Source organism: Cetorhinus maximus, chromosome 13 (genome assembly GCF_964194155.1).
Source record: "Cetorhinus maximus chromosome 13, sCetMax3.hap1.1, whole genome shotgun sequence".
NCBI lineage: Eukaryota > Metazoa > Chordata > Chondrichthyes > Lamniformes > Cetorhinidae > Cetorhinus > Cetorhinus maximus.
Window position 1 is genome coordinate 119,629,759 of NC_135891.1, and position 26,648 is coordinate 119,656,406.

The 26,648-nt window shown below is 53.0% G+C and overlaps 1 protein-coding gene across 1 annotated transcript; it reads left to right on the forward strand.

Moving 5' to 3' along the window:
- The first annotated feature begins 1,449 nt into the window (after window positions 1-1,449).
- Window positions 1,450-23,838, forward strand: tmem59l (transmembrane protein 59-like). The gene is made up of 8 exons (XM_078556218.1): window positions 1,450-1,653; window positions 3,420-3,525; window positions 8,646-8,740; window positions 11,345-11,497; window positions 15,895-16,024; window positions 17,473-17,590; window positions 20,012-20,129; window positions 22,106-23,838. Exons 1-8 carry the CDS (start codon window positions 1,474-1,476, stop codon window positions 22,250-22,252), a joined length of 1,047 nt encoding a protein of 348 aa, XP_078412344.1. The 5' UTR covers window positions 1,450-1,473; the 3' UTR covers window positions 22,253-23,838.
- Window positions 23,839-26,648: the final 2,810 nt, after the last annotated feature.

The window sequence follows — 26,648 nt, forward strand, 5'->3', positions numbered from 1 at the left end:
CTGTCAGAGGGTCAGTGCTGAGGGAGTGCTGCACTGTTGGAGGGTCAGTACTGAGGGAGTGCTGCACTGTCGGAGGGTCAGTGCTGAGGGAGTGCTGCACTGTCGGAGGGTCGGTGCTGAGGGAGTGCTGCACTGTCGGAGGGTCAGTACTGAGGGAGTGCTGCACTGTCGGAGGGTCAGTACTGAGGGAGTGCTGCACTGTCGGAGGGTCGGTACTGAGGGAGTGCTGCACTGTCGGAGGGTCGGTGCTGAGGGAATGCTGCACTGTCGGAGGGTCGGTACTGAGGGAGTGCTGCACTGTTGGAGGGTCAGTACTGAGGGAGTGCTGCACTGTCGGAGGGTCAGTACTGAGGGAGTGCTGCACTGTCAGAGGGTCAGTGCTGAGGGAGTGCTGCACTGTCAGAGGGTCGGTGCTGAGGGAATGCTGCACTGTCAGAGGGTCGGTGCTGAGGGAGTGCTGCACTGTCGGAGGGTCGGTGCTGAGGGAGTGCTGCACTGTCGGAGGGTCGGTGCTGAGGGAATGCTGCACTGTCGGAGGGTCGGTGCTGAGGGAGTGCTGCACTGTCAGAGGGTCAGTGCTGAGGGAATGCTGCACTGTCGGAGGGTCGGTGCTGAGGGAGTGCTGCACTGTCGGAGGGTCAGTGCTGAGGGAGTGCTGCACTGTCGGAGGGTCGGTGCTGAGGGAGCGCCGCACTGTCAGAGGGTCAGTACTGAGGGAGCGCCGCACTGTCGGAGGGTCGGTGCTGAGGGAGTGCCGCACTGTCGGAGGGTCGGTGCTGAGGGAGTGCAGCACTGTCGGAGGGTCGGTGCTGAGGGAGTGCCGCACTGTCGGAGGGTCGGTGCTGAGGGAGTGCAGCACTGTCGGAGGGTCAGTACTGAGGGAGTGCCGCACTGTCGGAGGGTCAGTACTGAGGGAGTGCCGCACTGTCGGAGGGTCGGTGCTGAGGGAGTGCCGCGCTGTCGGAGGGTCAATACTGAGGGAGTGCCGCACTGTCGGAGGGTCGGTACTGAGGGAGTGCTGCACTGTCGGAGGGTCGGTACTGAGGGAGTGCTGCACTGTCGGAGGGTCAGTACTGAGGGAGTGCTGCACTGTCGGAGGGTCGGTACTGAGGGAGTGCCGCACTGTCAGAGGGTCGGTACTGAGGGAGTGCTGCACTGTCGGAGGGTCAGTACTGAGGGAGTGCCGCACTGTCGGAGGGTCAGTACTGAGGGAGTGCTGCACTGTCGGATGGGGCCCCTCAGGTGCAGGTGATAAAATCCCACAGGGACTGGAGCAAGTTGAGTTCTCCCCAGTGTTGTGACCAACATTTATCCCTCAACCAACACTTATTGTCCGAGTATTAATGCAAGAGTATTAATGCCCCCAGTATTTATTGCCCCCCCTCCTCTGTCCCTCCGTCTGCCTCCTCCTGACGTCAGGTTCCTGCGGCTCCGGCTGCGTTGCCGAGTCTCCGCTCAGTTTGCGCCTGAACAATGGCAGCAGCGGCTGGGACCTGCGCCGCTTTCCTGCTGCTGCTCTCGGCCGCCGCCCCCTGCAGCCCCGCCGGCCCCGGCACCGGCACCGGCCCCGGCCCCTTCGACAGCCTCCTGGGGGACACAGCTCGGTGTCAGAGCCTGTGCCGCAATACCTACCCCCAGGCCGGCCAGACCAGGGTAAGGCAGCCGCTCGGCAAAGGACAGCAGCCGGATCTCGCCTGGCTCGACTCCCGGGCTCCGCTGCACAATTACACAGGGAAGGAGAGGGATGGAGGGGAAGGGATGGAGGGTGAGGGAAGATGGGGTGGGGGGTGGGCAGTGGGAGAAAAGGGGGGAGCGAGGGAGCTGGAGGAAGAGAGAATGGAGGAAAAGAGGACGGAAGGATGAAGATTGGGAGCAGAGGGATAGGGGAGAGCTTGTGGGTGCTGGAGGGATAGAGTGAGGGGGCTTCACCGGGTTTGGACCCATGTTTCGCAGTTTTGGAGCCGAAGGACCAATCAGCAATTGGACAGGAAGCAAATTTAATGCGAATCTCCTGCAGTCTTCACCCTATTTCCCAGTGAATCTCGCTGAAAATGCCCTACCAGAGGGGAGGGAATGGTCAGTGAGTGGGTAAAATGCTTGATTCTAGCATCACCCTCCGAGCTGTTTTTTGTTCTGTTTTCAATATGATTTCAAATTGTTGCCCAGCAAAAGGAAAGCAGCTTTGGAAGCTTCATTTTTGTACATACTGCGCTGGGCATATTTGTACTAGGCTGCAGCACAGGTCCCATCTTGTGTGTGTGTGACAGATTGAGGTGTGTATAATGGTACCAGCTTTCCATCTGGTCTCCATACCAGGAGAGGAGGGAGGATCTTTAATCTCTCTGCGCTTCATGTAATACACAGATAAACATTAACGTAGAGTTTTAATCCAATCCATGATGCAGCTACAAGCCTAGGGAGATTGAGTTTTCTAAAACCCCGAGTGTAACCATGTTTTTAATCCTTCAATGTGTCTGCTTAATGTGTTTTCTCCCTGAATTTTTAACACTGTACTCCCTCAGTGTGAATGCACTAGCAGTGCAGTGGTACTGGGCTATACACACTGGAGAATTACAGCTACAATGCCAGGCTGTGCTGAGAGCGCTGATATCAGCTGTGGTAACAATCAGGGGCACTAATGTTAGTCTCGGTGAAGTGGGGGGGTGGGGTGTTGCTCTGGGGGAACTGGGTGTCAACCAGTTCCATTGACGATCATCATTCACTGAGCAGCTGCAGAGTGCCTGCTTGGAGATGACGGAACAGCAGAGGATTTGGCTAGGCTGTGCTGCCTCTCATGGTTCAATATCCAGTTATCGTGCAATCTACAGAATGTACACGACGAACAACTGCTTGTGTCATTAATCGAATGCACCATTGGAACCCTTACCCCAGTGAGAGTCAGTGTGTGTGGATCCCGTACCCCAGTGAGAGTCAGTGTGTGTGGGACCCATACCCCAGTGAGAGTCAGTGTGTGGATCCCGTACCCCAGTGAGTGTGTGTGGATCGCGTACCCCAGTGAGTGTGTGTGGGACCTGTACCCTAGTGAGTGTGTGTGGGACCTGTACCCCAGTGAGAGTCAGTGTGTGTGGGACCCGTACCCCAGTGCGAGCACAGATTCTGTAGGACCCCAGCTCCTTTGAGAGAGGGATATAACGAAAAGCCTAAAAGGTATTGTCAAGGAGGAGGGTTTTGCCAAGATATAGTTTATAAATAATAATGGTGTGCATCAAATCTACAAGCGTCAGTGAGTTATTTAACTGTGATTAAATTTTTGTCCTGTGCCACAACGCACTGTGATTGAGGGTTTACAGTGCAGAACAGCCACTTTTATTTAGAGAGAGGGAGGGGGAATTGTGAGTGAGTCACCTGCACACACGTTCCCATTCATTGGCATGTGTCTGTTTTCATCTCTCCTGTAGGAGGCACCGCTGAGTGCCTGTCAACGAGGCTGCCGACTGTTCTCTATTTGTCAGTTTGTGGATGGGATCAGTGGTTTGAACAGCACCAGGGCTGAGTGTGAGGCAGGTAAGGACTTGGTGGTGGTATTGCGTGCTTGGGAGCCCCAGAATATACCAAACCTACAAGAGAGTTCCAGATTTCCACTACCCTCTCCGTGAAGAACTGCTTCCTGACATCGCCATGAATGGCCTGGCTCTCATTTTAAAATTCTGCACCCTTGTTCTGGACTCCCTTCACCAAAGGAAATAGTTTCTCTCTATCAACCCTATCAAATGCTTTAATCATCTTAAACGCATCAATGAGATCACTCCTTGACCTTCCAAACCCAAGAGAAAGAAGTGTTGTCTATGCAACCTGTCAACATAATTTATCCCTTTAAGCCCTGGTATCATTTGGTGAATCCCTCCTGAACACAGTACCCAGGGAGGAACTGACCATGGCTCTAAATACTTTCATGTGAAATTAACTTTGCCTGTTTTTTTTTTTATTCATTCATGGGATGTGGGCTTCACTGGCTAGGCCAGCATTTATTGCCCATCCCTAATTGCCCTTGAGAAGGTGTTGGTGAGCTGCCTCCTTTTCTATTTATTCTTTTCTATCAACATCCTAGGGGTTACCATTGACCAGAAACTGAACTGAACCAGTCATATAAACACTTTAGCTACAAGAGCAGGTCAGAGGCTGGGAATCCTGTGGATGTACTGTAACTCACCTCCTGACTCCCCAAAGCCTGTTCACCATCTACAAGGCACAAGTCAGGAGTGTGATGGAATACTCTCCACTTGCCTGGATGAGTGCAGCTCCAATAACACTCTAGAGGCTTGACACCATCCAGGACAAAGCAGCCCTGCTTGACTGGCACCACATTCACAAACATTCACTCCCTCCACCACCGATGCACAGTGGCAGCAGTGTGTACCATCTGCAAGATGCACTGCAGGAACTCACCAAGGCTCCTTAGACAGCACCTTCCAAACCCACTACCACTATCATCTAGAAGGACAAGGGCAGCAGATAGATGGGAACACCACCACCTGGAAGTTCCCCTCCAAGCCACTCACCATCCTGACTTGGAAATATATCACTGTTCCTTCACCGTCACTGGGCCAAAATCCTGGAACTCCCTCCCTAACAGCACTGTGGGTGTACCTACACCACATGGACTGCAGCGGCTCAAGAAGGCAGCTCATCACCACCTTCTCAAGGGTAATTAGGGATGGGCAATAAATGCTGGCCTAGCCAGTGATGCCCACATCCCATGGAGGAATAAATGAAAAAAGACAGGCAAGAAAAGACCAGTTTGTGCATTAAGCCTGTTCCCATTCTCCATTATAGCCACAGCATCATGATTAAAACTCTTTCCTTCTCTTGACATGTCTGGCAAGGAATGAACAGGCCTGGCTGTGATGCCAGCAATGGTTCACTATACTGCTAGCACTTGCCAGTTAATTTCATGTGATGAATCAGAGAATAATACAGCTCTGAAGGAGGCCATTCAGCCCACTGTATCTGTGCTGGCTTTTTGAAAGAGCTGTCCAGTTAAAACTACAGGCTATACTAGACCTGGTATTGTGCAATGAGATGGGAGTAATTAATGATCTCATAGTGAAGGCGGCCCCAAGTAGCAACGACCATAATATGATTGAATTTTACATTTAGTTTGAGGGAGAGAGGAGTGGGTCTGAGACTAAGATTTTAAACTTAAATAAGGGCAATTATGAGGGCATGAAAGCTGAGTTGGCTAAAGTGAATTGGCAAATTAGGTTAAGGGATAGGTCAATAGAGATACAGTGGCTAATGTTTTAAGGGGACATCTCAGAATGCACAGAATAGATACATTCCAACGAGTAAGAAAAAGTCCAAGGGACGGACACACCATCCGTGATTAACTAGAAAAGTTAAAGATAGTATCAAACTTAAAGAAACAGCATATAATTGTGCAAAGGTCTGTGGCTAGTCAGAAGTTTGGACAGAATATAAGGATCAGCAAAGAGTGACTAAAAGACTAATAAGGAGGGAAAAATCAGAGTATGAGAGAAAGCTAGCCAGAAATATAAAAACAGATAGTAAGAGTTTTTATAATATTTAAAAAGGAATAGTTAACAAAGTGAGCGTTGGTCCTATAGAAAGTGAGTCTGGAGAATTGATAATGGAAAACAAGGAGATAGCAGATGAATTGAACAGGTTGCATCAGTCTTCACTATAGAGGATACAAGTAACATCCCAGAAGCAGCTTTAAACCAAGAAATGGAAGTGGGGAAGGAAGTCAGGAAAATTAGTCACCAGAGAAGTGATGCTGAGTAAATTGTTGGAGCTGTGGGCTGACAAGAGCCTGGGTCCTTTGGACTTCATCCTAGGGTCTTAAAAGAAGTGTCTAGTGCGATAGTTGATGTATTGGTTTTAATTTTCCAAAACTCCCTAGATCTGGGGATGGTCCCATTAGATTGGAAGACAGCAAATGTGACTCCACTATTCAAAAAGGGAGGGAGACAGAAAGCGGGAAACTACTGGCCAGTGAGCTTAATATTTGTTATAGGGAAAATGTTAGAAGCTATTATTAAAGAAATTATAGCAGGGCACTTGGGTAAGCTCAAGGTCGTCAGGCAGAGTCAGTATGGTTTTGTGAAAAGAAAATCATGTTTAACCAATTTTCCGGAGTCCTTTGAGGAAGTATCATGCTGTGGATAAAGGGGAACCAGTGGATGTACTGTACTTAGAGTTCCAGAAGGCATTTGATAAAGTGCCACATCACAGTTATTGTGGAAAATAAAAGCTCATGGTGTAGTGGGTAACATATTAGCATAGATAGAAGATTGGCTGGCTAACAGGAAACAGAGAGTAGGCATAAATGGGTCTTTTTCAGGTTGGCAAGATGTAACGAGTGGTGTTCCACAGGGATCAGTGCTGGGACCTCAACCGTTTACAATTTATATAAATGACGTGGATGGAGGGATTGAAGGGATGGTTGCCAAATTTGCTGATGACACAAAGGTAGGAAAGTAAGTTGTGAAGAGGACATAAAGAGGCTACAAAATGATATAGACAGGTTAAATATGTGGGCAAGATCTGGCAAATGGAGTATAATGTGGGAAAATGTGAAATTGTCCATTTTGGCAGGAAGAATAAAAGAGAAGCATATTATCTGAATGGTGAGAGATTGCAGAGCTCTGAGGTGCAGAGGGACCTGGGTGTCCTAGTGCATGAATCACAATAGGCTAGTATACAGGTACAGCCGGTAATTAGGAAAGCTAATAGAATGTTATCATTTATTGAGGGGGAAATTGAATACAAAAGTTGGGAGGTTATGCTTCAGTTGTACAGGGCACTAGTGAGACCACATTTGGAGTACTGTATACACTATTTGTCACCTTATTTAAGGAAGGAAGCGGTTTAGAGAAGATTTACCAGATTAATACCTGGAATGGGTGGGTTGTTTTATGAGGAAAGGCTGGACAGGCTAGGCTTGTATCATCTGGAGTTTAGAAGAGTAAGAGGCGACTTGATTGAAACATATAAGATCCTGAGGGGTCTTGACAGGGTGGATGTGAAGAGGATGTTTCCTCTTGTGGAAAAATCTAGAACTAAGGGTTACTGTTTAAAAATAAGGGGTAGCCCCTTTCTAACAGAGATGAGGCGAAATTATTTGTCTGAAGGTCATGAGCCTTTGGAACTCTTCCTGAAAACATGTTGGAAGCAGAACCTTTGAATATTTATAAGGCAGAGTGGATAGATTCTTGGTAAGCAAGGGGGTGATAGGTTATCGAGGATAAGTGGGATGCAGAGCTCAGTTTACTATCAGAGCAGCGATTGTTTTATTAAATGGTGGAGCAGGCTCGAGGGGCTGAATGGCCTACTCCTCCTTGTTTGTATAGTTACTCCCCTGCTCCTTCCATGTAGCCCTGCAAATTTTTCCTCTTCAAGTATTTATTCAATTTCATTTGGATCTACTTTCAGGCAGCGCATTCCAAATCACAACAGCTCGCTGTGTAAAAAAAAATAAATTCTCCTCATCATCTCCCCCTGGTTCTCTTGCCGATTATCTTCAACCTCTGTGTCTCTGTTTATTGACCCTCCTGCCACTAGAAACAGTCCCTCTAATTATTCTATCAAAATCCCTCATGATTTTGAACGCTTCTATCAAATCTCCCCTTAACCTTCCTTGCTCTAAGGGGAACAATCCCAGCTTCTCCAGTCTCTCCACATTAGTGAAGTCCCTCGTCCCTAAGCCTCCTCTGCACCCTCTCCAAGACCTTTACATCATGCCTAAAGTGTGGTGCTCAGTATTGAATACAATAATCCAGCCGAGGCCTAAATCAGTATTTTATATTAAAAAAAAACAGAAAAATTCTATAGATGCTGGAAACACTCAGCAGGTCTGGCAGCATCTGTGGAGAGAGGTATTTCAGGTCAATGACCCATCACCTTGAAGTTCTCCTCCTCTTTGACATGATTTCCATTTGTGTCTTTCATCATGTTCACCTTCATTGCTTACAGTTTCCCTTCTCGTATTCGATCAAAACTTATTTTCACAGCCGCGTCTCCAGTCTCTGGATCCGACTTATCCCATGTGGATTCTAACTGAAATTCTACCTTCCATGTTTCAGATCCACCCATGATTACAGACATCTCCAAGATACTCTGTTTCTTGACCCACTGTCCTCGCTGCACCCTAACATCCAAACTCGTTGCCATGCACTAGCACATGCGCACTCTTGACTGTTCTTTTCAGCGGTACCAACTCACTCAATTTCATCTATCCTGGTCCAAAGTTTCATTTCATCCTTTGTCTCATCTGGTACTTTAACAGAAACATTTTCCCTTCTTTTCACCTGTGAAAGAACAAAAGCTTCAACAAGTCATGGAAACCAACCCTCTCCCTTCCCCAACCGTTCTTCCAATCTCACTCCTTGCCATGTTTTCACACTTCACCTTCCCCTCTCTGATACTGAACAATCTGTTCTCAACAAACACCTCAGCTTCATCCCCATCACAATGAATTTCGAGCTTGCCATGACACTGAGCTATTCTTCTGTCACTTTTCACCAATGTGTCCACTTCTTTGGCTTGGAGTCTTCACCCTGGACCCTTTCTCCCAGCCTTCCACTCTGACAGGAAAATAGGGGTGGGGAAGGGGGCTGTGCCTTTTCTAAAGCAAGAGATTGAGACGTGTGTACTTGTGTTCACAGCATGTTTGGAGGCTTACACCCGGATGGAGGAGCAGTACGGCTGCAACACTGGCTGCAGGGATCAGTTCCTAGAGGCAGAGAAGAGACAGAAGCAGGTAACGACTGTCACAGGCAGCAACTGGAATGCAGACAAGGACAAGTCGTGGTTTCTCTAAAGAACGTGTTGGGGCACATTCGACTGTCATGTGCAAAGGCGTGCTCAAAATGGGGGACAGTGGATAGATATATTTGAGGTACTGAGGGAACAGATTTGAGGGACTGCGGGAGATGCTGTTCAGCCTGACTTGAAAGAAGGACTAGCGTTCCTTTCACCACCTCAGGACAACCCAAAGTGCTTTACAGCTTAAAAAAAAATACTCTCTGAATATTAGTCACTGTTTGTAAAGTAAGAAAATGTGGCAGCCAATTTGAACGGAGCTGTTCTTCTATCAGCTTCGTCTCTGTGTCCATTTCTTTGGCCAGGATCCCACAAACAGCAGTGTGATAGTGCCGTGGAATCTTTTATGTCCACCAGATTTAATGCCCCATTCAAATGGCAGCATGACTGACAGTGCGGCACTCCCTCAGGACTGGTCCCTGACAGTGCGGCACTCCCTCAGGACTGGTCCCTGACAGTGCGGCGCTCCCTCAGGACTGGTCCCTGACAGTGCGGCGCTCCCTCAGGACTGGTCCCTGACAGTGCGGCGCTCCCTCAGGACTGGCCCCCCCGATAGTGCGGCGCTCCCTCAGGACTGGCCCCCCGACAGTGCGGCGCTCCCTCAGGACTGGCCCCCCCGACAGTGCGGCGCTCCCTCAGGACTGGCCCCCCGACAGTGCGGCACTCCCTCAGGACTGGCCCCCCGACAGTGCAGCGCTCCCTCAGGACTGCAATGGGAGTGTCAGTTTGGGTTCTGGGCTCAAGTCTCTGGAGTGGGTTTTGAAACCATGACTTTTTTTACTCCTATTCCTGTAAGAGGACTTCCCAGTCTGTTATATCCCTGGCCGTCCTTTCAATCTGCTTGGTTTTCATTGCAGGCAGAAGCTGCAGAGTTTTCAGTGTGGGGAGTCACTGTGACAGCTCTCTGACACCTGGTAGACTCAAGCTGCAAGAAATCACAATCCCTCAGCCGTATGACTGCACCTATAGAGCCATGGGCGATGGTTCAGATCTCTGGGTGTTGCTCAGGAGGCTGTTTGCTTGACAGAAAGATCAGTTGTGTTTTTTTTGTGAAAGATGCTGATCCAGTAATCAGCCTTTTCCCCTGGAGCCCTTGGCAAGCGCTCTGCTGCTCAGGATATCAATCAGGTCCAATCTGACAGAGGAATTCGGCTGAAGCCTGTGCTGCCGGGTAGTCCCATTCAACCCCTCCCCCCTCCCCTCTCCTACACCCTGAAAAACAGTGCTAAGGTCTGATGTTATGTGTCAGCTGTGGCTCAGTGGGTGGCACTCTTACATCTGAGTCAGCAGGTTCTGGGTTCAATTCCCACTCCAGTGGTTAGAGCACATCAATTTTCTGTGGCCTCGTCCTCTCCCTATCTCCAAGACCAACTCCAACCCTATGAAATCTCTGTGTTCCTCTAATTCTGGCCTCTTACACATTCCCAATTTTAATCACTCCACCATTGGCAGTTTTACCTTCAGCTGCCTAGGCCCTAGGCTCTGGAATTCCATCCAATAACCTCTCCACCCCTTTCTCCTACTTAAATATGCTCCTTAAAATCGACTTTGACCCTGCCGATCACTTATCCTAAAATCTATTCACACGACTCGGTGTTGAATTATGTTTGATAATTGCTCGTGTGAAGCCCTTTGAGGCATTTTTAAATGTTAAAGATGCTAAATTTGATGTCATCTGTGCCCTAACTTCCACCAAGGCCCCGTGGTCCATCACCCCCGTGCGCGCTGACCGACTTTGGCTCCTGGTTAAGAATTCCTTGATTTTTAAAATTCTGATCTTTGTGTTCAAATCCCTCCATGATTTTGCCCTGCCCTATCTCTGTATTTTCATCCAACCCCTACAACTCTGAGGTCTCTGTGTTGCTCCAACTCTGGCCTCTTGTGCATCCCCAATTTTCATCATTCCACCATTGGCGGCCATGACTGCAGCTGCCCGGGTCTTAATCTCCGGAGTTCCCTCCCTTAAGAAAGGGGAGTGGAAATCTGGACCCTTTCCCCCTAAAATCTTGGGTGCTAGGGGTCAATTAAAAAGATCAAGACTGAAACTGAAAGGAGTTTATTAGGTAAGAATATTGAGGGTTACAGAACCAAGGCGGGTAGAATGAGTTGAGATAAAGATCAGCCATGATGTAATTAAATGGTGCAACAGACTCAATGGGCTGAATGGCCACCTCCTGTTTCTATAGGTTGCATGGTTGCCTTCCACTGTTCTTCATATCTGAAGTTTTGGACAGCAGACTGTTCAACTTCAGGTGGCATCACTGCTAAGTTTGTTCCTGTTTTAACCTCAAACTCTCTGACAGGGAGAGACAAGATGCATTCCTGATTTGGAACCTAGGGTGCCAAGGGGACTGAGGCCAGTTAAAGCACTTCCTGCTCTGCCAGTCTTGTGATCAGCACAGGCTGGGACAGCTTGTCTGTCTAGCTTAGTACTGGGCAGCTGCATTGACACGCTAAGCCATGAGGCTGTTCTGAAAGGATTCTTATGTTAACTTGAGAATAGATTTTTATGGAAGAAGGTCTCTCCCTGTGTCTCTTGTAGCTCCTGACGACACCCCCTGAAGCTCCGTCACTCTCCATCTTTGACTATGTATCCACCCTGTGCAGTGACATTGTCAGCTCAGCTCAGAGTTTCATCTCCTCTACCTGGACCTTCTACCTGCAAGCTGATGATGGCAAGGTTGTCATCTTTCAGGTAAAGCAAACACTGCACTTATCTCTGTCGCTGGCTCCGCCCCCCTCGGTCGCTGGCTCCGCCCCCCTCGGTCGCTGGCTCCGCCCCCCTCGGTCGCTGGCTCCGCCCCCCTCGGTCGCTGGCTCCGCCCCCCTCGGTCGCTGGCTCCGCCCCCCTCGGTCGCTGGCCCCGCCCCCCTGTTGCAGGCCCCGCCCCCCTGTTGCTGCCCCCCACCCCGTCGCGGGCCCCGCCTCCCCTGTCGCGGGCCCCGCCCCCCTGTCGCTGGCCCCGCCCCCCTGTCGCTGGCCCCGCCCCCCGTCGCTGACCCCGCCACCCCCGTCGCTGACCCCGCCCCCCGTCGCTGACCCCGCCCCCCCGTCGCTGACCCCGCCCCCCCTGTCGCTGACCCCGTCCCCCTTCGCTGGCCCCGCCCCCCCCTGTCGTTGGCCCGGCCCCCTGTCGCTGGCCCGGCCCCCTCGTCGCTGGCCCGCCCCCCTCGTCGCTGGCCCGCCCCCCTCGTCGCTGGCCCGCCCCCCTCGTCGCTGGCCCGCCCCCCTCGTCGCTGGCCCGCCCCCCTCGTCGCTGGCCCGGCCCCCTCGTCGCTGGCCCGGCCCCCTCGTCGCAGGCCCGGCCCCCTCGTCGCTGGCCCGGCCCCCTCGTCGCTGGCCCGGCCCCCTCGTCGCTGGCCCGGCCCCCTCGTCGCTGGCCCGGCCCCCTCGTCGCTGGCCCGGCCCCCTCGTCGCTGGCCCGGCCCCCTCGTCGCTGGCCCGGCCCCCTCGTCGCTGGCCCGGCCCCCTCGTCGCTGGCCCGGCCCCCTCGTCGCTGGCCCGGCCCCCTCGTCGCTGGCCCGGCCCCCTCGTCGCTGGCCCGGCCCCCTCGTCGCTGGCCCGGCCCCCTCGTCGCTGGCCCGGCCCCCTCGTCGCTGGCCCGGCCCCCTCGTCGCTGGCCCGGCCCCCTCGTCGCTGGCCCGGCCCCCTCGTCGCTGGCCCGGCCCCCTCGTCGCTGGCCCGGCCCCCTCGTCGCTGGCCCGGCCCCCTCGTCGCTGGCCCGGCCCCCTCGTCGCTGGCCCGGCCCCCTCGTCGCTGGCCCGGCCCCCTCGTCGCTGGCCCGGCCCCCTCGTCGCTGGCCCGGCCCCCTCGTCGCTGGCCCGGCCCCCTCGTCGCTGGCCCGGCCCCCTCGTCGCTGGCCCGGCCCCCTCGTCGCTGGCCCGGCCCCCTCGTCGCTGGCCCGGCCCCCTCGTCGCTGGCCCGGCCCCCTCGTCGCTGGCCCGGCCCCCTCGTCGCTGGCCCGGCCCCCTCGTCGCTGGCCCGGCCCCCTCGTCGCTGGCCCGGCCCCCTCGTCGCTGGCCCGGCCCCCTCGTCGCTGGCCCGGCCCCCTCGTCGCTGGCCCGGCCCCCTCGTCGCTGGCCCGGCCCCCTCGTCGCTGGCCCGGCCCCCTCGTCGCTGGCCCGGCCCCCTCGTCGCTGGCCCGGCCCCCTCGTCGCTGGCCCGGCCCCCTCGTCGCTGGCCCGGCCCCCTCGTCGCTGGCCCGGCCCCCTCGTCGCTGGCCCGGCCCCCTCGTCGCTGGCCCGGCCCCCTCGTCGCTGGCCCGGCCCCCTCGTCGCTGGCCCGGCCCCCTCGTCGCTGGCCCGGCCCCCTCGTCGCTGGCCCGGCCCCCTCGTCGCTGGCCCCGCCCCCTCGTCGCTGGCCCCGCCCCCTCGTCGCTGGCCCCGCCCCCTCGTCGCTGGCCCCGCCCCCTCGTCGCTGGCCCCGCCCCCTCGTCGCTGGCCCCGCCCCCTCGTCGCTGGCCCCGCCCCCTCGTCGCTGGCCCCGCCCCCTCGTCGCTGGCCCCGCCCCCTCGTCGCTGGCCCCGCCCCCTCGTCGCTGGCCCCGCCCCCTCGTCGCTGGCCCCGCCCCCTCGTCGCTGGCCCCGCCCCCTCGTCGCTGGCCCCGCCCCCTCGTCGCTGGCCCCGCCCCCTCGTCGCTGGCCCCGCCCCCTCGTCGCTGGCCCCGCCCCCTCGTCGCTGGCCCCGCCCCCTCGTCGCTGGCCCCGCCCCCTCGTCGCTGGCCCCGCCCCCTCGTCGCTGGCCCCGCCCCCTCGTCGCCGGCCCCGCCCCCTCGTCGCCGGCCCCGCCCCCTCGTCGCCGGCCCCGCCCCCTCTCCGTCGCCGGCCCCGCCCCCTCTCCGTCGCCCGCCCCGCCCCCTCTCCGTCGCCCGCCCCGCCCCACCTCCGTCGCCCGCCCCGCCCCACCTCCGTCGCCCGCCCCGCCCCCCCCTCCGTCGCCCGCCCCGCCCCCCCCTCCGTCGCCCGCCCGCCCCCCCCTCTGTCGCCCGCCCCGCCCCCCCCTCTGTCGCCCGCCCCGCCCCCCCCTCTGTCGCCCGCCCCGCACCCCCCTCTGTCCCACTGTTATTCAGCCTTTATCATACACTCAAAGAAAAGTACAGCACAGGAACAGGCCCTTCGGCCCTCCAAGCCTGCGCCGATCATATTGCTCGTCAACTAAAACATTTTGCACTTCCGGGGTCCGTATCCCTCTATTCCCATCCTATTCATGTATTTGTCAAGCTGCCTCTTAAACATCACTATCGTACCTGCTTCCACCACCTCCTCTGGCAGCGAATTCCAGACACTCACTACCCTCTGTGTAAAAAACTTGCCCCTCACATCTCCTCTATAGTTTTCTCCTCTCACCTTAAACCTATGTCCCCTAGTAATTAACTCTTCCACCCTGGGAAAAAGCTTCTGACTATCTACTCTGTCCATGCCACTCATAATTTTGTAAACTTCTATCAAGTCGCCCCTCAATCTCTGTCGCTCTAGTGAGAACAATCCGAGTTTCTCCAACCTCTCCTCATAGCTAATAACCTCCAGACCAGGCAGCATCCTGGTAAACCTCCTCTGCATCCTCTCCAACGCCTCCATATCCTTCTGGTAATGTGGTGACCAGAATTGCATGCAATATTCCAAGTGTGGCCTAACCAAGGTTCTATACAACTGCAGCATGACTTCCCAGCTTTTATACTCAATACCCCTGCCGATGAAGGCAAGCATGCCATATGCCTTCCTGACTACCTTATCCACCTGTGTTGCCACTTTCAGTGACCTGTGGACCTGTACACCCAGAGATCCCTCTGCCCATCGATGCACTTAAGGGTTCTGCCATTTACTGTATAATTCCTGCCTGTATTAGACCTTCCAAAATGCATTACCTCGCATTTGTCCGGATTAAACTCCATCTGCCATTTCTCCGCCCAAGTCTCCAACTGATCTATATCCCATTGTATCTCTGTCACTTGAAATTTCTATCTCTCTCTTTGTTGCTGTCTGTCGTTTTGCCTTTCTCTATCTCTCTCTTTGTTTTCTGCCTCTATCTCTTTTTCTATTCATTCACGGGATGTGGGCTTCGCTGGCTGGGCCAGCATTTATTGCCCATCTCTAGTTGCCCTTGAGAAGGTGGTGGTGAGCTGCCTTCTTAAACCGCTGTAGTCCCTGTGGTGTAGGTACAGCCACAGTGCTGTTAGGAAGGGAGTTCCAGGATTTTGACCCACCGACAGTGAAGGAACGGCGATATATTTCCAAGTCGGGATGGTGAGCGACTTGGAAGGGAACTTGCAGGTGGTGGTGTTCCCATCTATCTGCTGCCCTTATCGTCTAGATGGTAGTGGTCATGGGCTTGGAAGGTGCTGTCTAAGCAGCCTTGGTGAATTCCTGCAGTGCATCTTGTAGATGGTACACACTGCTGCCACTGTGCGTCAGTGGTGGAGGGAGTGAATGTTTGTGGATGGGGTGCCAATCAAGTGGGCTTCTTTGTCCTGGGTGGTGTCAAGCTTCTTGAGTGTTGTAGGAGCTGCACTCATCCAGGTAAGTGGGGAGTATTCCATCACACTCCTGACTTGTGCCTTGTAGATGGTGGACAGGCTTTGGAGAGTCAGGAGGTGAGTTACTCATCACAGGATTCCTAGCCTCTGACCTGCTCTTGTAGCCACAGTATTTATATGGCTTGTCCAGTTCAGTTTCTGGTCAATGGTAACCCCCAGGATGTTGATAGTGGGGATTCAGCGATGGTAACGCCATTGAACGTCAAGGGGCGATGGTTAGATTCTCTCTTGTTGGAGATAGTCGTTGCCTGGCACTTGTGTAGCGCAAATGTTACTTGCCACTTGTCAGCCCAAGGCTGGATATGGTTCAGGTCTTGCTGCATTTGGACCCGGACTGTTTCCATATCTGAGGAGTCGCAAATGGTGCTGAATCCTCCACTTTCTGAAACCCCTCCCCACCCCTACTCCTAAACCCACTTCCCCCTTCCCCCCACCTTCTTTCCCCTGTCCCTCTCCCTTCTCTATCCGTCCCTCTCACCCCTCTTCCCCTTCTCCCTGCCCCTCCTTCCCTTTCCTCTTCACTTCTGCCTTTCTTTAATATCTGTTTTCCTGCCCCATTAGGCTCACCCAGAAATGGAGTTCCCTCCTCCGGAGTTACAGGCCATGCAATCCAATGTGGGGAAGATTCCTCGGGAATGGATTCCCAGCAGCCACAAGGAACTGGTGCCTGGAACGCTGAAACCACAAACAGGTGAGCTAGCGAGGCTGTGGGGACAATATTCTGGAACATTCTGTCCCATGAGGTAAAGTGATTTATTTTGGCAGGAAGAACATGGAGAGACAATATAAACTAAAAGGTGCGAATCTAAATGGGGTGCAGGAGCGGAGGGACCTGGGGTACATGTAAACAAATCATTGAAGTTGGCAGGACAGGTCGAGACAACATGTTAATAAATCAGTCAGTACCCTGGGCTTTATTAATAGGGGGTTAGAGTACAAGACCAAGGAGATTATGTTGAACTTGTATAAGACATTAGCACAACCTCAGGTGGAGAATTGTGTACAGTTCTCGGCGCCACACTTTAGGAAGGATGTGAAGCATTAGAGAGCTTGCAGAAAAGGTTCACAAGAATGGTTGCAGGGATGAGAAACTTCATTATGAAGTTAGGTTGGAGTAAGCAGGATAAAGCCGCCAACTTGACTGGCGCCCCATCCACAAACATTCACTCCCTCCACCACTGACGCACAGTAGCAGCAGTGTGTACCATCTACAAGATGCACTGCAGCAACTCACCAAGGCTCTTTAGACAGCACCTTCCAAACCCATGACCGCTATCACCTAGAAGGACAAGGGCAGCAGACACACGGGAACACCACCACCTGGAAGTTCCCCTCCAAGTCACTCACCATCCTGACTTGGAAATATATCGCCGTTCCTTCACTGTCCTTATTTAAGTTTAAATTACTAGTCTTGGACGCACTTATTTCTCCCGCATGTAAAATTTAGCCATATAATGATCGTTGCTACCTAAGGGTGCCTTCACTAGGAGGTTATAACAACTTCAGAACTAGGAGCAGGAGTAGGTAATTCAGCCCCTCGAGCCTGCCCCGCCATTCAATACGATTGTGGCTGATCTCATTTCAGCCTCAACTCCAATTTCCCGCCCTCTCCCCATAACCTTTCAACCCATTACTAATTAAAAATCTGTCTATCTCCTCCTTAAATTTATTTAGCGTCCCGGCATCCACGGCACTCTGAGATAGTGAATTCCACAGATTCACGACCCTTTGAGAAAAGTAATTCCTCCTCATCTCTGATTTAACTCTATCACCCCTTAGCCTAAAACTATGGCCTCTCATTCTAGAATGCCCCACAAAGGGAAACATCTGCTCCACGTCTACTTCGTCTATCCCCTTTAGCATCTTATATACCTCAATTAGATCTCCTCTCATCCTTCTAAACTCTAGCGCGTGTAGGCCTAAATAGCTCAATCTCTCCTCAGAAGGCAAGCCCCACGTCAAGGCAGAGTGAGACACAATTGAGAACTCTGATTATTCTTCCGCTGGTCTGCACTGAGCTGTACCCTACCTGGGCTTGCCCGATGGCTTTGATTCCAATATAGATATTTACCCTCTCTAACCCACAGGCACTAACTGGGAGTGTAGACCCTGCCTTAGAATGTTTCTCATTCCTTGCAGATGAGCATCAAGGTGCAGAGAAGAGAGTGAGTGGGAGACCAGACCCTGTGTTCAAACAGGCACTTGCGCATCGAGAAGGATTGCAGTCTCAGCACGATTTCCTGGGCTGCATGTCAAGGTATGAGAGCTCACTGCAAGACCCAACATTGCCGGGCCTCTGACCCAAGTTTAAGGGTTTCATAACCACACAACTGACAAACCCGCATGGGTAGCATAGCTGTCCAATGTGGAGAACACACTCTCTTTTCCCTCACCCTCCCCCAGCCCCCGGCCCGGTCCGGGTATCGTGACGCTGACCCGTCCGGTCCGGGTACCGTGACGCTGGCCCGTCCGATCCGGGTATCGTGACGCTGACCCGTCCGGTCCGGGTACCGTGACGCTGACCCGTCCGGTCCGGGTATCGTGACGCTGGCCCGTCCGGTCCGGGTACCGTGACGCTGGCCCGTCCGGTCCGGGTACCGTGACGCTGACCCGTCCGGTCCGGGTACCGTGACGCTGACCCGTCCGGTCCGGGTATCGTGACGCTGGCCCGTCCGGTCCGGGTATCGTGACGCTGGCCCGTCCGGTCCGGGTATCGTGACGCTGGCCCGTCCGGTCCGGGTACCGTGACGCTGACCCGTCCGGTCCGGGTATCGTGACGCTGGCCCGTCCGGTCCGGGTATCGTGACGCTGGCCCGTCCGGTCCGGGTATCGTGACGCTGGCCCGTCCGGTCCGGGTATCGTGACGCTGGCCCGTCCGGTCCGGGTATCGTGACGCTGGCCCGTCCGGTCCGGGTATCGTGACGCTGGCCCGTCCGGTCCGGGTATCGTGACGCTGGCCCGTCCGGTCCGGGTATCGTGACGCTGACCCGTCTGGTCCTCGTATCACAACGTCAGCCCATCTCCACCTGGTCCGGGTACCGTGACGCTGACCCTTCTGGATAGTTGCCCCATTTACCTCTTTCCAGAACCAAGTCCGTTGGATGGTCATTAGATTGTGCGATGAAGTTTGGGGGGCAAACGGGCAACTGGACCAAACCCTGCTTGGACAATGGAGTGGAGGGGAGGAGCATTGGCCCAAGCATCTGGAGTGTAACCTGTCTTTGGGTTTGGGACATTTGGTTTCTCTGGACCACTTTGGGAGGCATTCCACACCCCCCCGCCCCAACCCCCACACCGCCAAGGGGGTGCGAGTTGACTGCCGTGAAGCAGTGTCTCTAACAGCCTCTCACAGATCCCACCACCACCTCCTGACACTGGCCAACTGCGATGTCACAGGCTCTGGGGAGTGTATGAGAGAAAAACACACAGTTTCCAGCCTCGAACTCTCAGCAGGGGGCATCACTGGCTGGAGCACGTGCTGGGAATTCCGGCATGGGCATTTAGTGAGCCCCAGGAGATTCCTGCTTCATTCCCTGTAGGAATTCCTGTTGCAATTCCCACTTGCTGCAGCATCTCATTTGTAAAATTTGCTCTTTAGCAGCTTAGGATTCTTTCAGAAACACCTTAAATAAACAATCCCACAAACAGCAATGAGGTGAATGAATAGATAATCTGTTTCAGTGATGTTGGTTGAGGGATAAATATTGGTTTTGACAGACAGAATTCTCCTGTTCTTCCTAGAAATAGTGGCCATGGGATCTTTTATTTTCAGCTGAGAGGACAGATAATACCTTGGTTTAATGTCTTATCCAAAAGATGGCAACAGCGCAGCTTTCCCTCAGCACTGACCCTCCGGTGGTGCAGCGTTCCCTCAGCGCTGGCTCTCCAGCAGCACAACGTTCCCTCGGCACTGGCCCTCTGGCGGTGCAGCGTTCCCTCGGCACTGGCCCTCTGGCGGTGCAGTGTTCCCTCGGCACTGGCCCTCTGGTACACCAGCGTTCCCTCAGCACTTACCCTCCCTCGGTGCAGCTTTCCCTCGGCACTGGCCCTCCAGCAGTGCAGCGTTCCCTCAGCACTGACCCTCCGGCGCACCAGCGTTCCCTCAGCACTGACCCTACCTCAGTGCAGCGTTCCCTCGGCACCGGCCCTCCAGCAGTGCAGCGTTCCCTCGGCACTGGCCTTCTGGCGGTGCAGCGTTCCCTCGGCACTGGCCCTCTGGCGGTGCAGCGTTCCCTCGGCACTGGCCCTCTGGCAGTGCAGCATTCCCTCGGCACCGGCCCTCTGGCAGTGCAGCGTTCCCTCGGCACTGGCCCTGCAGCGGTGCAGCGTTCCCTCGGCACTGGCCCTCTGGCGCACCAGCGTTCCCTCGGCACTGGCCCTCCAGCGCACCAGCGTTCCCCCGGCACTGGCCCTCCGACGGTGCAGTATTCCCTCGGCACTGGCCCTCCAGCACACCAGAGTTCCCTCGGCACTGGCCCTCCGGCGGTGCAGCATTCCCTCGGTGCTTTGCGAGTTGTGTCAGCCTGAATTATGGCTCAAGTCTCTGGAGTGAAGCTTCTGATTCGGAGATTTGTCTGGCCCGTATAGATGATTGTTCCTCTCTTAGCTGTGGATGGGTTGGAGCTTAGTTTGTCCTAGCTACAGCCTATGTGACCTGCCCTGTATCTTCCTATCTCAGGCGCTCCGGCCTCCCACGTTGGATCCTGGCAGCTTGCTTGGTGCTGTCCATCTTGGTGATGTTGTGGCTGAGTTGTGCCAGTTTGGTAACTGCCCCGGAGCAACACGTGAAGTCACAGGTGAGTTGCACACAATTCACAGCACAGAAACAGGCCATTCGGCCCATCTTGTCTATGCTGGCATTTATGCTCCATTTGAGCTTCCTCCCATCATCCATATCTCACACTATCAGCATATCCTTCTGTCCCTTTCTACCTCATGTGTTTATCTAGTTTATTCTTACATACCAATGCTATTCATCTCAGCCACTCCCTGTGATAGAGAGCTCTACATTCTCAACATTCCCTGGGTAAAGAAGTTTCTCCTTAATTCCCTGTTTGATTTATTAGTGACTACCTTATATTGATGCCCCTAGTTCTGGTCTTGCCCCATGAGTGGAAACATTGGGCAGAATCGTCCACAAATCACCATTGTGGCCAATGGGTAAAATGACTTTTTTCACATCCGCTCCTGCACTTAATGCAAATCTGGGACAATTCCACACATTGTCTCTATGTTTACCCTATCAGACCCTTTCATAATCTTAAAGACTTTTATCCAGTCTCCCCATGGTCATCTCTTAGAGAAGGGAGCTCCAGCCTGGCATTTCCTGATAGTTATAATCACTCAGTTCTGGTATCTGCTAGATAAATCTTTGTTGTACCTTCTCTACATCACTATTATAATCTAAAGGCCGGAGCAGTTCACAAAAGGAATATTTCTATATTGAAGTGGGAGTTGTGGATTATACCTAATTACTGACCCAACACAGTCCCTTCTGTTCCAGGAGACACTGGATATATTTTACGAATTACTCAACTATCTTATTTATTGTTTTATAAACCAATGTAACTATGAATTGAAGATCTATCAGACAGACTTCGGAATGTTCCTACTGTAAAACATCAATTCACACAACAAGGAAATAACTCTAAACCTGTCCTGGGAGTGTTTGATGGGGACAGTGTAGAGGGAGCTTTACTCTGTATCTAACCCTGTGCTGTACCTGCCCTGGGAATGTTTGATGGGGACAGTGTAGAGGGAGCTTTACTCTGTCCTGGGAGTGTTTGTTGGGGACAGTGTAGAGGGAGCTATACTCTGTATCTAACCCCGTGCTGTACCTGTCCTGGGAGTGTTTGATGGGGACAGTGTAGAGGAAGCTTTACTCTGTATCTAACCTCTTGCTGTACCTGCCCTGGGAGTGTTTGATGGGGACAGTGTAGAGGGAGCTTTACTCTGTATCTAACCCCGTGCTGTACCTGTCCTGGGAGTGTTTGATGGGGACAGTGTAGAGGGAGCTTTACTCTGTATCTAACCCCTTGCTGTACCTGCCCTGGGAGTGTTTGATGGTGACAGTGTAGAGAGAGCTTTACTCTATCTAACCCCGTGCTGTACCTGTCCTGGGAGTGTTTGATGGGGACAGTGTAGAGGGAGCTTTACTCTGTCCTGGGAGTGTTTGTTGGGGACAGTGTAGAGGGAGCTATACTCTGTATCTAACCCCGTGCTGTACCTGCCCTGGGAATGTTTGATGGGGACAGTGTAGAGGGAGCTTTACTCTGTCCTGGGAGTGTTTGTTGGGGACAGTGTAGAGGGAGCTATACTCTGTATCTAACCCCGTGCTGTACCTGTCCTGGGAGTGTTTGATGGGGACAGTGTAGAGGGAGCTTTACTCTGTATCTAACCCCGTGCTGTACCTGTCCTGGGAGTGTTTGTTGGGGACAGTGTAGAGGGAGCTTTACTCTGTATCTAACCCCATGCTGTACCTGCTCTGGGAGTGTTTGATGGGGACAGTGTAGAGGGAGCTTTACTCTGTGTTTAACCCCGTGCTGTACCTGTCCTGGGAGTGTTTGTTGGGGACAGTGTAGAGGGAGCTTTACTCTGTATCTAACCCTGTGCTGTACCTGCCCTGGGAGTGTTTGATGGGGACAGTGTAGAGGGAGCTTTACTCTGTGTCTAACCCCATGCTATACCTGCCCTGGGAGTAATTGATGGGACATTGTCATTTTTTTCCTCTGAGTGTTCTGTTTGCCTATCACTCTCTCTTATTGACTTGCAGCCTCTGAGCATTAATGGTGATCAGGAGGGTGTGGAGAAGAGCCCTTCATATGGATTGACCCCCCTCATCGCTGTGTCATTGAGGGAGCAGGAGGAGGACGTGGGGCCTCTGCCTGTGAAAGTGGATCTGAGTAAAACCCTCATCTAGAACTTTCTGCTTTCCAGATTAAAGAGACAGTCCTGCCTTAGCTTGTTCAAGTTCAAAACAAAACTGAGAAATATTGACATGATTTCCCCCAAATCCCCCTTTTATATTCAGGACTGTCAACCAGTGAAAGAATCTCCTGGATTACACTTTCTAGAATCTAACAGGACATTGAAAATCTTTAGACACCACATTAAAATCCAACTGCCCAGGATCCCAAATTCCTAATTCTTTATCTTGAGTCCTAAAGGAGGAGTTTACAGGATTCTGGGATGATTTCAGATCCCTCTGGACCTAATTGTGATCTGACCTGACTACTTGTTCTCAGTGACTTGGACTCTGTTACGGTGCTCCTTGTTTGACCTTTGATCATTGTGACTGTGACAGTGTGTGTTTAGGTGAGGGGGATCTGAGTCAAGTCTCCCTCTTGGAGGCAGTGCAGGGATTCCTGGGGTTGGAGCATGTGGAGGGGAGGGAGGATCCATTAGATTCTGGATGATGGAGAGGGGCTGATGGATTTGGACTAATGGACAGGATATTATGAGCTACACAGATGGATTTAGAATTGTGTGTTGGGATGAGTATTGATATAAAACTGTAGAATAAATTGCTTTTTAGGAGGGGCCATGTGTTGGTGGGAAAATGTTGGGTGAGGGACCAAACCCTAGTTCCCTTTGGGATTTGATTGTGGGGAATTCTCTGCTTCATTTCCATTCGATTGGGCAAGGGTCAAATCAATTGGCCTTTCTGCTCACCAGGAAGTGTTTCATTACTCCCTGCCTTCCCCCACACAACACTTACTTTGCAGATTTTAGACAGAAGTACAGGATGGCTGTGGAGTTTCTGTAACTAGGGGAGGAAAGAAACGTAGGAAGAAATTGAACTTTGGGAATGGCCACCCCTAGTGGAAGAGTAGTTCAGCAGCAGCTCCTGAGTGTTGTTAAGGACTCTGAGGGAGCCAATTTTATTTGTCTGAGTCTTTCACTCCATCAGATGAATTGTATGTTGCCTCTGGTTTGTGCCACATACAAGGACATTCACTGATGAACAGAGTGTGCATCACTAATCTCATTTCCTGATGTTTTAGGGACTGTTGCTGCCTTTTGGGTTCCATGAGAAGGAGAACCTGCCAGCACATCAGCAAAGTGATCACTCATCACGTGTGGCCCGTGAGCATTAGCAAGCTATTCGACTGTGAAGGGCTTTGCTCATGAGCCAATTTCTAATGTAGAAGGAGTTAAGAGGCAGCCACAATCTATGTACACGTTCCACTGTGTAATGATCAGCATAAGAGCCCTGATTAATTTTCTTCTCATCTCCGCTGTGCCCTAACTGAAACTGACTAGTTCAGCATTGATCAAAGCTGGAACCTGAGAACTTTGCACTCTGTGTAATTCAGTACCTCACTGGGCATTGCAGTCACTCATTGAGCCACCTTGGCACTCCTGATGTACAATATTTAGAAATGAACTACCAGTTGTCCCATCATTCACTGGGTCCCTTGGGTTTCCTCCCCATTTAACTTTTAACTTAATTTATTGTAAAGTTCTTAAACTGCCTGGAACTTACATAAAGACTCACTTGCTGCTTTTTTTTTGTGGTCTCTCTTTTGCACTCCGCTCTCACTCTCGTTCTCTCCCATTATCAAATAAAATTTGACATTGAGCCACATAACGAGATATTAGGTCAGTTGGCCAAAAGCTTGGTCAAAGACATAGGTTTTAAGGAGTGTCTTAGAGGAGAAGTTTAGAGAGGGAATTCCAGAGTTAGGGCCTTAGCAGCTGAAGGCGAGACCACTGAGAGTGGAGCGATTAAAACCAAGGATGCTCAAGGGGCAAGAATTGGAGCAGTGTAGATGTCTTGGGGGGTTGTGGGACTGGAGGAGATTTCAGAGATACGGAGAGGCCAGGCCATGGAGAGATTTGCAAACAAGGATGAGAATTTTAAAATCGAGGTCCTGCTTAACTGGAAACCAAAGTAGCGCAGCAAGCCCTTTTCACACTTTTTGTCTTAGTTGCTTTGTTTCTATTGCTCTTTATTTCTCACAGCTGCCTGTGTCTCTGTTCCTCTATCTCGCACTCACACCCTCATTTTCTAGTAATACTGTGATTGCCAGTGTAGTAGTACTAGGTGTGACATTATTCATAGGGTATTATTACTACTAGAAAGAAAAAATGAACTGATATTTATTTAATGTCTTTCATGACCTCAGCACATCCCAAAGTGTTTTACAGCCAAACTGCAAAACCACAATTATAAGTTTTGGTTAAGGGATAAATGTTAGCCACCACTGGGAGAGCTCACTTGCTCTTTTTTGTGTGGCTGTGGGATTACTTGTGTGTCCCGGAGAGGACAGACGGGCCTCAGTTTCACGCCTCATCTGAAAGGCAGCACATCCGACAGTGCAGCGCTCCCTCAGCACTGGCCCTCCGGCAGTGCAGCGCTCCCTCAGCACTGGCCCTCCAGCAGTGCAGCGCTCCCTCAGCACTGGCCCTCCAGCAGTGCAGCGCTCCCTCAGCGCTGGCCTTCCGGCGTGCAGCGCTCCCTCAGCGCTGGCCCTCCGACAGTGCAGCGCTCCCTCAGCGCTGGCCCTCCGGCAGTGCAGCGCTCCCTCAGCGCTGGCCCTCCGACAGTGCAGCGCTCCCTCAGCACTGGCCCTCCGACAGTGCAGCGCTCCCTCAACGCTGACCCTCCAACAGTGCAGCGCTCCCTCAGCGCTGGCCCTCCGACAGTGCAGCGCTCCCTCAGCACTGGCCCTCCGACAGTGCAGCGCTCCCTCAGCACTGGCCCTCCGACAGTGCAGCGCTCCCTCAACGCTGACCCTCCCACAGTGCAGTGCTCCCTCAGCGCTGGCCCTCCAACAGTGCAGCGCTCCCTCAGCACTGGCCCTCCGACAGTGCAGCGCTCCCTCAGCGCTGGCCTTCCGGCAGTGCGGCGCTCCCTCAGCGCTGGCCCTCCGACAGTGCGGCGCTCCCTCAGCGCTGGCCCTCCGGCAGTGCAGCGCTCCCTCAGCGCTGGCCCTCCGACAGTGCGGCGCTCCCTCAGCGCTGGCCCTCCGGCAGTGCGGCGCTCCCTCAGCGCTGGCCCTCCGGCAGTGCGGCGCTCCCTCAGCACTGGCCCTCCGACAGTGCGGCGCTCCCTCAGCACTGGCCCTCCGGCAGTGCAGCGCTCCCTCAGCGCTGGCCCTCCATGTACTTAAGTATCTGGAGCGGGGCTTGAAACTACAAGCCTCCAGCTTTTTAAAACATTTTAAAATTTATTTGCTCACAGGATGTGGGCGTCACTGGCTGGGCCAGTATTTATTGCCCATCCCTAATTGCCCTTGAGAAGGTGGTGGTGAGCTGCCTTCTTGAACCGCTGCAGTCCATGTGGTGTAGGTACATCCACAGTGCTGTTAGAGAGGGAGTTCCAGGATTTTGACCCAGCGACAATGAAGGAACGGTGACATATTTCCAAGTCAGGATGGTGAGTGGCTTGGAGAGGAATTTGCAGATAGTGGTGTTCCCATGTGTCTGCTGTCCTTGTCCTTCTAGGTGATTGAAGTCGTGGGTTTGGAAGCTGCTGTTTAGGGAGTCTTGATGAGTTGCTGCAGTGCATCTTGTAGATGGTACACACACTGCTGCCACTGTGCATCGGTGGTGAAGGGAGTGAATGTTTGTGGATGGGGTGCCAATCAAGCGGGCTGCTTTGTCTTGGATGGTGTCAGTCTTCTTGTGCTGTTGGAGTAGCACTTAGCCAGGCAAGTGGGGAATATTCCATCACATTCCTGACATGTGCCTTGTAGATGGTGGCTTTAGGGAGTCAGGAGGTGAGTTATTCTCGGCAGAATTCCCAGCTTCTGACCTGCTGTTGCCCACAGTATTTATATAGTTCAGTCTCTGGTCAATGGTCGCTGCCAGGATGTTGATGATGGGGGATTCAGCGATAGTAATGCCATTGAATGTCATGGGGAGATGGTCATTGCCTGACACTTGTGTGGCATGAATGTTACTTGCTACTTGTCAGCCTAAGCCTGGATGTTGTTCAGGTCTTGCTGCATTTGGACATGGACTGCTTCAGTATCTGAGGAGTCACGAATGGTGCTAAACATTGTGCAATCCCCACTTCTGACCTTATGAAGGAGGGAAGGTCATTGATGAAGCAGCTAAAGATGGTTGGGCCTAGGATGCTAGCCTGAGGGATTTCTGCAGCAATGTCCTCGGAATGAGAAAATTGACCTCAACAACCTGTGCTAGGTATGACTCCAACCAGTGGAGAGTTTTCTCCCCGATTCCCACTGACTCCAGTTTTGCTAGGGCTCCTTGATGCTACACTCGGACAAATGCTGCCTTGATGTCAAGGGCAGTCACTGTCACCTCATCTCTGGAGTTCAGCTCTTTTGTCCATGTTTGGACCAAGG

What these genes read in the sequence shown, in the direction of transcription:
- tmem59l (XM_078556218.1), top strand. Translation starts at nt 1,474, where the DNA reads ATGGCAGCAGCGGCTGGGACCTGCGCCGCTTTCCTGCTGCTGCTCTCG. An exon ending in CAGAGAAGAGACAGAAGCAG is followed by an intron (nt 8,741 to 11,344) that starts GTAACGACTGTC and finishes TGTCTCTTGTAG; the next exon opens with CTCCTGACGACACCCCCTGA. An exon ending in GCAAGGTTGTCATCTTTCAG is followed by an intron (nt 11,498 to 15,894) that starts GTAAAGCAAACA and finishes CTGCCCCATTAG; the next exon opens with GCTCACCCAGAAATGGAGTT.